The sequence below is a fragment of the Leptodactylus fuscus genome, chromosome 6, assembly GCF_031893055.1.
Source record: "Leptodactylus fuscus isolate aLepFus1 chromosome 6, aLepFus1.hap2, whole genome shotgun sequence".
In the NCBI taxonomy this organism is placed as follows: domain Eukaryota; kingdom Metazoa; phylum Chordata; class Amphibia; order Anura; family Leptodactylidae; genus Leptodactylus; species Leptodactylus fuscus.
Window position 1 is genome coordinate 177,373,409 of NC_134270.1, and position 10,136 is coordinate 177,383,544.

The 10,136-nt window shown below is 41.3% G+C and overlaps 2 protein-coding genes across 2 annotated transcripts in view; one reads left to right on the forward strand and one right to left on the reverse strand.

Moving 5' to 3' along the window:
- Positions 1-816: 816 nt before the first annotated feature.
- Positions 817-3,646, reverse strand: LOC142210177 (nicotinamide N-methyltransferase-like). The gene is made up of 3 exons (XM_075279203.1): positions 3,466-3,646; positions 2,272-2,479; positions 817-1,297 (listed from the first exon to the last, which is right to left on the reverse strand). Exons 1-3 carry the CDS (start codon positions 3,614-3,616, stop codon positions 817-819), a joined length of 840 nt encoding a protein of 279 aa, XP_075135304.1. The 5' UTR covers positions 3,617-3,646.
- Positions 3,647-5,517: 1,871 nt separating this feature from the next.
- Positions 5,518-10,136, forward strand: part of LOC142210178 (putative G-protein coupled receptor 33) — a 7,567-nt gene continuing 2,948 nt past the window's right edge. The window contains exon 1 of the mRNA XM_075279204.1: positions 5,518-5,594. Coding sequence (XP_075135305.1) covers positions 5,518-5,594 — 77 coding nt within the window. The remainder of the gene's footprint in view (positions 5,595-10,136) is intronic.

Below are 10,136 nucleotides of genomic sequence, written 5' to 3' on the forward strand. Positions count from 1 at the left end.
AGAAAAAAAAAAACAGCCAGGTTTTCTAATCCTGGACAACTCTTTTGTTGTTGATATCCTTTTTTAATTTTTGCTTTTGTTTTTCAAACTATAGTTGTCTGTGTATTTTTGGGGTGTAATTTTCTTGTAAGTCTAAGGCTACTTATTCAGTGTCAAATGGATGTCAGAATCTCATATAGGAGATGTACATTGGCTAACCCTCCTGGTGTATACACACAATGGAAGGCTTGCATATAATCTAACATGTGTCTAGATAGTTCACTATTAGAGACGAGCGAGTAGTATTTGATCGAGTAGGTATTGGATAGAATACTACGGTATTCGAAATACTCGTACTCAATCGAGTACCACTCGCTATTCGAATGGAAAAGTTTGATGCAGAACCAGCATTGATTGGCCGAATGCTATACAGTCGGCCAATCAACGCTGGTTCTTCTCCTACCTTTAGAAGTCTTCTCCATGCAGCTTCCCTGCGGCGTCTTCCGGCTCTGAATTGACTCTGCCAGGCATCAGGTCTGGGTAAAGCCGACTGCGCATGTCTGCTTGTAGTGTGGGCATGCGCAGTCGGCTCTGCCCAGGCCCGATGCCTGGCAGAGTGAATTACAGAGCCGGAAGACGCCGCGGGGACGCTGCAAGGAGAAGACTTCTCGGAGGATCCAGCCCGACCCTCACTCGTGAATTTGGTAAAAGGTTTTTCAGGTCGTGAATTTGGTAAGTATAATTTGATCGAACGTTGCCTACCCCTGAAACGAGCATTTCCCCCCATAGACTATAATAGGGTTCGATATTTGATTCGAGTAGTCGAATATTGAGGGGCTACTCGAAACGAATATCAAACCTCGAACATTTTACCGTTCGCTCATCTCTATTCCCTACATTACTACCTAGAGCTACAATGAATATGATAGCCTTATAGTCAACAAGGTTACTCACAGATGTTCTCTTATGGACCTTACAGTCGTCTATTATAAAGCCTTCTCCTTCTAGAGCCTTCTTGACAAAATTTTCATCATAATTCAAAACATGGAACTTGTCTTTCCCAACTGTAATATATGTCGTATGTAAAGTCCCAAGTAATATGAAGTGTCCTCCAGGTTTCGGCAATCTTGAGAACTTCCTGAGATATCTGATGTAGTCATCTTGGTCTTTGCTGATAGCCTCTAGTAGCCAAGCACTGATGATACAATCGGCTGGAGGTAAAACTATCGGCTCGGTCATATTTTCTTTCTCGAGGTCACATTTCACAACGTGTTGTATTGATGATCTCACTTTCACTTCTTTGTCTTCTAACTGGTGACTGAAAGAGATGGAAAAAGTAAAGAAAGATTGTCCCATGGTCAACATCCATTGGGAAAGCTATTTTTGGATTATTGGCTTCAAAATACTGGTAGTGAGACTGGAATTTGGCCATACTTTTTATGGTATGACTCCATGTTGATCCTTAGGTCATGCTGGTCCTAAGGTGCAGTATATACAAAGGTCCTTCTTGGCTTATTAGAGAGTAGGTGACCTGGCTGACATGGAGCCTGTTATGTTAGGTTAGTTGATCCACATGACTAACCAGGACCTCCTGTATGTCAGGCAGACAACATATCCATTGAGCCACTAATATTAAATTGATGGGGATTTCTTCCCCATTAGTCACTTTCTTATGTTAAAGATTTAGTATACGTAATTATTAAAACAGTGAATTAGAATAAACCCATTTTTTAACTATTTATAAAGTGGTCATTACTAGAGATGAGCGAATATACTCAATCGAATACCTCCACTGCATAGCTCCCGGCGCCAGGGAAAGTGGGAGTGGCAGTAAAAATTTGATGCCCCGGATGTTGTTTTTGCAACGGGAGCTAGGCGGCGGAGGTATTCGATCGAATATACTCACTAATCTCTAGTCATTACAAATCAAACTAGATTTTTTCTTTTGTATTTAACTAGTAACAGTCTGGGGTCTGATATTGTTATACAGGGTATGAAAATATTTTTTCTCCTTGGAAAGTTCAATACCAACTTGGCCACAACCCTGTAAAAAGCTGTCCCAGGGTAAAGTCTCAGCCAGGGGAGGAGGCACAAAAAATTGCAGCCCTGCTTGTGGTTGACATTGGTATTCAGAGGTTCTTTCATCATGACACATCCAGCAGGATAATAGTTGGGGTGAGTTGGGTGGTCACAGCTTGGTGTAGTCTGTGTGTGGTTATTACAGGTAGAAGATAAACTGCCTAAACATTCCCTAGATCTGAGATTTCCTTAATAGTTGGACAAATACTTCACCTTTTTCCTTCTAGGTCTACATGAAGTTTTGCGGCATGGCCCCAATGAAAGGCTCCGGTACGTTTGTCCGTCCATCTTTTCAGCTCCAGGATACATCTGTCTCTGACCTTCAGCACTATCATGTGTTTGAAAAACTCACAGGCTGAATACAGATGATGGACCAGGGAACCTTGGCTGAGATCAAGCAAGATGTCTCCGATAATATGACCTGTAGGAAAAATGCAAAAACTGAACCAACCAACATATTTCGACAAGGGCCTACAGATACTAGATATCTGTGTTTCCTTGTAGAACTGGAGTTGCAACTGTTCAAAATTGTTGAACCCCTTAAACATCTGTGTCATACTATTATATTGTGCCTAGCAAATAGTTAACACTCAGCAGTGCAATAGTATGGCCCAGAGTTGCAGCAGGCACAGGAGTTGTGTCTTCTACATGGCTTCCAGGACCTAGCAGTAGCTTCAGGAGTGAGAAAATGCTGCTACTCCGGCAACTTACCCACTCATATTCCTTGATCAATATTGATCACAAAATTAGGTGGATAGGAGGGGAGTTTATCCCCCACATTACCCCACTCATGCTCCTTGCAACAAAGTTTGAGGGACTCTGAGAATCTGAGGGGTTGCCATTAAAGCCAGGAGGTCAATCAACAGGCTCCTGACTGCCGATATATTTGTACAATATACTGCAATACAGAAGGATACAGAAGGATTGCAGTATGTTATAAGGACACCAAGCAATCCCAGGTTCACGTCCCCTTGTGGGACAGGAAAATGTAAAATTTAATTGAAAGTGTAAAAAATAAACCATTTTAAAAAATCCCAATAAAAAATGTAAACCAAAAAAATAAAAATAAACATATTACACATCTCAATGTGTAGAAGGACTAAATATCCAAACATAACATTTTATTCTGTACAGTGAACGCCATAAGAAAACCTAAAGCCATATAGTGATAAAAAGTAATTGAAAAGTTGTCCATACCAAAAATACCAAACAAGAACTTGTCCAGCAAAAAAACCAAAAACAAAACAAAAAAACCCTCCAAAAAACTAAAAAAAAACTCCAAATCCAAGCTGATATTTATAAGTTCACAGAAAATGACAGAAGTTAAGAACTTTGGAAGGTGAAGATGGAAAATGTGAAAAGAACCTTAACCCCCCCCCCCTCCTCCAGACAACCCTGTGTACCTACCTGCTGCAAAAGCTTTTGTAAAGTTTTTAATGGGAAACTTCAAGGAGTCCTCTCCAAAGACCGTTTCAGCTCTATCTGAAAAATATTGGTCCAGTAATTGTCTGGAATCATAGTTGTGTACATGATAGAGTTTATGGGTTCTGGGATCCATCGTGTAGTCTTGCGGTACAGATGATGGGATTCCTTCTAGACTGGTGCACAAGGTCTGTATAGAAGTACTTGGGATCTCTGTACATTAGTAGGATAGTTACATTTACTTATCACATCATGTGTTATTATATTCATGAGCCAGTCATGGGGAGAGAAAGTCACATGGAAAAGAAATTTTCTTAATTTCAACAAATCTGTTTGTTCTTATTGTTAACTCATTCTCATCATGGAGAGTGTGAGGAAGCTATCATGGCACGTTCAGCAGCAGAAGGGAAGCTGTTATACATGGACGGACTCTTAACTTTTATATCTTCAATTTGGAAAGTTGAAGCACTTAGATACTGATACTGCGGTCCATAGCTACCATAGATAATATCTAAGACTCAGAAACAATGCAAACTAATCAGAGATAGAGATCCCTCTGCCATGGAGTTCCCTTACATGTGCATCATGCCGGGGGCATGATAGAAATGGTTTCATATAAAAATTAGCCTATTTGGAGATTTTTAAGTGTGATAGGCTAATTGTTATGCTGGAGAAAAAAAATGTGGCCTTGTACCTGGTTCGAAAGTGATGAAAAAGAAGCCACCAAAATTTATTCCTTTGAGTTATTTGAAGAACAATGGTGATAGTGGAAAGTGACAACTACAGAATTTCAATAAAAATTTTGCCACTCTGCCTGTGTGCCAGCAAGTTGAAATGTGATTTTGAAGAATTTTGGCTTTATATAAAATTGACACAAAATTATCCCTTTATGGGAGCAGATGCAGCACTGTGGAGTAACAATTACAGAATTTCAAGAAATAAAATATGGTCCACTCTCAGCATCCCTGGGAATTCAGATGAAAAATCTATGATATCTTCTGAAATGGAAAGGATTCATTGACCATGAGAACAGCACTTGGGAGTCAGAAGAGAACCTGAATTATCCTACCAGTTATCCCTTTATAGGAGAAAATGCCACATCAACATAGCATTGGCTAAGTGACAATTTACAGAATTTCAAGAAAAATTTCTGGAACAGTCTATGTACCCACCAGTTGAAAAGACATAAAGAATTGAGATCATAAAAAGCTACCAAAAATGATCCCTTTATGGGAGCAGGTCAATGTCAGCGCGCCTACCATCTGAAAAAGCTGGATTATCATCCAAGAGTCACCAAAATGTGAAGGTTTTCTTCCTCTTCCATCTCTCATTGCCTCATTGTAGTTGTCCCTGCTGCTGACACACTTGATGGCTTAAGCCTCCTGAAAGGGCTTCAGAAGGTGACACACTACCCATATAAGCCTCAAAATGGAGGATTCTAAAATAACACGTCCCTGAGGTTTTAAGTTTACGGCAATCCTTCCCAACTTTATGCTGCTCAAACAGATGCTCCAGCATGTGCCACCATACCAAACAATGTGCACTTCACCTTACAGCCATGAAATGAGGTAGAAGAATTGTAAGAAAAGGCCACCTCGTGTTGAAACTGGGCCTGCACCTGTAAGGTGATGTCTGTACTAGCACCAGGCTTTGCTACATTTCTGGATGGTGGCTGCTGGCGCTAAAACAAATTGACTCAATGGGCCATGAAAATGATGTATTGTCCCTGCAAATGATTGTTGCTTAATGTGTCCCCACATGGACATATCCAAGATAAGGCCTACATTCTCCGAGGCACAGGCTGAGCACATGTCCTCAGTTAGCAAAACACAATGGAGCAGAGACTGCACTGCCTGCAACTTGGCAAGGTACTAGACTGTACCCCAAGTATACTTAGCCAAATAAAATGGTGATGTCTTTTCAAGCGACAACATCTTTTCTACATTTGTTCCTGCATGGCTACGAATAAGTTTCTGCTTTCAGGTGCTGAACATTGACATGGGATAATTGTTTGGCAATGGACAAAAAAATTCCCACATGGGAGATAAACGCATGTTATATACAACAGTGGAAGAGTGTCTGCAACTACCATCAGTGCCCTCCCCTCACACCAGGTACGCTTCCACTAGGTCTGACCTGGAAAGTCTTTTTGGAATTTGAGCCCTCACAATGGCTGCCATCGTTACTATTAGCACTGTCACTAGCCTCTTCATCTGATGTTAATATGTCAATCTGACTCAGTTGCCAGGTCCTATCCACAAAAGATTAATCAACAGCAGCAAAGTCATTGTCTTTCCCACTTTATTTTCTGAAAATCATGTCTGTGGGATCCCTGTACCCTCTCGGTATTTCCACGACCACATCTACCCCTAGCTCCAGAAGGCCCTAGCTCTGTTTGGCCCCAGTTGCCTCCCACCCTTGCAATGGCAGTAACCACTCTAACAGTAATAAAGTATTTGCCTTAGTGTGACCCTGTCCCAATGATCATTTATCCTGGTGCACTGGGACTCATCAAACCTGTCAAGGCTAAAAAAAAACAAAAAAAACCCAAAGGGTCCCAAAGTGGATGTCAAAGTAGTACCAAAGCCTTAACTTCTACCTTTATAACAAACTAAGGTGCTACCTAGTACTGGTGTGAACCCAGAATTTTCTAGTAACAGCGATGTCCCCTCCATCTTAGCTCCAACGCTCTCACTTGTCTACAGTATGTCCTTGTACATGACTTGCCAAGTTGCAATCTATGACATTGCTGATACAGTAGGTGCTTCCCATAACTCTGCTGACAAACATCTCAGCGACATTAATCCGTGGGCAATCCCAATCCCACAGCGATAATATCTGTTGAGTTTACATTCCAGCCAGGTACCGGGTGCAGGGGTTTGACATTTTCTCTCTCGTACTATGACCAGTGGACTTTTTTGGACTTATGAAGAACTTGATATGTTCATACATGTGCTGTAACTACCATTATGTGTCATTATCTATACCAATATACTGTTACTAGCCGATCAGTCTCGAGTAGTGACAGGTTCAAGTAACTCTTTGTGCCACAATGGCTGTCACTGCCTGCAGCTGATGACTTATACTGTCTTGTTGACTTCTCTCATCTTAGAAAACATGGAGTCGCTACTTCTTGGGATTGTTCTTCTATATTGACAGAAGTCACAAGGAGTCAGGTGTTAGAATAATGTCTGAAGCAGAACTTTTGCTATTTTATATCTATGCAGATTATATAACAGGATTGTATTGTGATGGATTATCATCAGAGATGAGCGAACGCCGTTCGATCGAATTGGTATTTGATCGAATATCAGGCTGTTCGAGGTATTCGATTCTAATCGAATACCACGCAGCAAACACAGTAAAAATTTGTGTCCCCTCCCACCTTCCCTGGCGCATTGTTTGCATCAATAACTGTGCAGGGGAGGTGGGACGGGAACTACGACACCGGAGGCAGGGAAAAAAAATGAAAAAAGCCATTGGCTGCCGAAAACATGTGACCTCCCATTTATAAGAATAGTCGCCGCCATCTTGGTCACATTTGCGATGAGAGATAGGGAGAGCGATCTGCTGAGGGCGCGATAGGGATTAGCTTCTGCTAGGCAGGAAAAACTGAAGAAAAACAACAGCTCTTTTCAGAGCTACAGTATATACTGCAGGGAGGGGAGTCGATAAACATTCAATCCATCTTTGCACGGTGTGTCCCCCCAAACGACAAAGTAGGATACACAGCACTTGCCCGGCTATATACGCTCAACCCAGCTTTCCAGGTGGTGTCCCCCCAAAATCAAACAGGGGTACAGAGCAATTACCGTATTTTTTGGACTATAAGACGCACCTAGGTTTTAGAGGAGCAAAATAGGAGAAAAAAATTTTGAAGCAAAAAATGGTAAAAATATTTAATATATGGGAGTTGTAGTTTTGCTGCAAGGCCACATTGTATTCTAGGGAAACGAGGTGATTTAGAACTCTTATTTATTTCATTTTTTTATTATATATTTTTAAAGCTTTGTGGTTTTTTTTAACTATTTTATTAGTTCCCAGGGTGCTTGAACCTGCGGTCATTTGATTGCAAGTCCCATAGACGGCAATACAACTGTATTGCCGTCTATGGGACATTCTGTATATTAGTATTATGGCTGGTCATAGATTAGCCGCAATACTAATATAGCAGTGACAGGCCTGGGAGCCTCATTAGGCTCCCGGCTGTCACCCGAACAGGTCGGCTCCTGAGATATCGCCACACAGGAGCTGACCTGCAACTTTACAGGTATGGGGCCGGTGGGGACCGGCCCCGGGGGGAGTAGTTTACACTTTGGGGGGGGGGGGGGGGCCGCCAATACAGACCCGGCATCCACTGTAATAGGCGGATGCCGGGGAGGGTTAGACGCCGGCACATGTACAAGTCTAAGGTCATTGGCAGAATGGAGAGGATGGTTAGGGCAGTAGACAGTGAGGAGGGAGGAGACACAGGGGGGTCCGCGCTATAGAGGGATTTGTGGGTGAGTGTGATAATGTTATATTGTATTCTGTGGTGGACGGGCAAGCAGTGCAGGGACTGACACAAAGTAGATGTATCTGTATACTGGAGTGACACAAAGATGAGTCTGGCACCTGCAACCTGATAAATTGTAGAGGGGAGAGATTAGTAAGAGGAGAAAACTGAGAGGACATGTATAAAGGTGTATACAGCCATATAACCAACCCTGCACATATTTAAACTTTTCATGAAAACAGATACCCATTAAGTGGTGAGGGTTTCTCCTCTTGCTTTGGCATCCGTACACTTGAGCAGTAACACACCCTATAGAGTCTTCATTATTGAGTCCATAATTGCCTTGTTCTCCTTTATCCTTCCTCTATACTAGTGAATCCAATCCACATATTGCAGAAAAATGTGCAAAGAGGACATGTTGTTGATAATTGTTGCAGTTTTGGAAATTGCAGAACGTCAATTATGCCTACAGAAATGCTAGAAGTTCCCCTATAGGTATAATGAAAGCAGAAACTCTGCAATGGAAACCTCTGTGGACTTTCTGTGAAAAGCGCTGCAGGAAATATACATAATGTGTTGCTGCCACGGTTTTTCCAGCAGCACTTTTTCCCAACTCTGAGGACTGGTTTATCCTGCAGGACAATGTGCCATGCCACACAACTAGGTCAATCAATGTGTGGATGAAGGAGCACCACAACAAGACCCTGTTATGACCAGCCCAATCTCCAGACATGAATCCCATTGAAAACTTCTAGAATGTAATCAAGAGGATGATGGATAGTCACAAGCCATCAAACACAGAAGAACTGCTTACATTTTTGTGCCAGGAGTGGCATAAGGTCACCAACAAGCAGTGTGACTGGTGCAAAGCCAAGACGCATGAAAACTGGGATTAAAAATCCTGGTTATTCCACCCAATATTGATTTCTCATGTTCCTGAGTTATAACATTTGTATTGTTGTTTCTAAATGCAGATGATCTTGTTTTCTTTCCATTATTTGAGGTCTGACGGCGCTGCCGCTTCTTTTTTTATTATTTTGACAATTTCTCATTTGTTGCAAATAAATGCAATTTTTTTTGCTTTGCATTTCGCAAACAAGTTGTCAAAACTATACCAACGAAGAGAAAATTTTGCAGTGGCCTCTTTTTTCCAGAGCAGTATATAAAAATGAGTGTCTGTCTGTCTGTCTACCCGTCCATCTGTCTGTTCTCTATGTGCGACCAAATGACTGGACCGATCTTCACCAAATTTGGCACAAAGGTATTTGAGACGGTTTTAGACCAGGTGTCTGCTTTCAAGGACGTACCGTTCCTAAGATACAGTACTCCCAAAAAATGGCCTGCATTTGCCAATAGAAACCTGCAAGTCTTTTATTCATATTCCAACTGCCATACACAGTCATATGTCCCTTATTAGCCAATAGAAGCTCACAGGTGCTTAGTCTCCACATGCACACAGCTTTACTCCAGGTTTTCATAACAACCCAGCCATTTTTCTTCACTGCTGTAGTTCAGTTTTAAAGGCAAAGGGCGATGTAGATGACAGTTACACAAAGTCACATACACATAGCTTTACTCCATGTTTCCATAACAACCGATTGCATGTTTTTCTCTCATACACATCATCACATGATGCTTATGGACCAAAGGAAACTTGCAGGTTAGTCGGTTAGTTGACATAAACACAGCTTTACACCAGGTTTCCATAGCAAGAAAGCTATTTAGGGCCTGTATTAGTCAATAACAGTTTTCAGTTTTCGTATGACCTGTATCAGTCAATATAACTTTACATTTCATTTACCAGGTTTTCATAACAACACAGCAATTAATAGATTGTAGCTATACTGGACTGCCATATTGGATGTCAGCACTTATAAATTGAAACATATAGTATTACAGGTGTATATAGCTGGATAGCTGAAAAGTATCATTAGTGTACGGTTATCACCTTATGATGCAGCTGATAACATCTTTGAAGGATGACTAATATCTCACGTCACTATCACTAGTTCCCTTTTGTAACAATGATATGGACAGGAACTTCAGTATCATAGTGAAGTGTTACGTATTGAACAACCAAACAATTTACTAACTCTTACCAGGACAGGACATTTATCTTCGCTTTCTATCAGGTAAGCTTATAAATTGCTTAAATAACTGA

Bases quoted from the DNA above. Each gene is read 5' to 3' on its own strand.
- LOC142210177 (XM_075279203.1), bottom strand. From the start codon at position 3,616: ATGGATCCCAGAACCCATAAACTCTATCATGTACACAACTATGATTCC. The intron at 2,480-3,465 runs GTAGGTACACAG...TTTTTCCTACAG, and splicing joins TACAAAAGCTTTTGCAGCAG to GTCATATTATCGGAGACATC. The intron at 1,298-2,271 runs GTGAAGTATTTG...CATCTCTTTCAG, and splicing joins GTAGACCTAGAAGGAAAAAG to TCACCAGTTAGAAGACAAAG.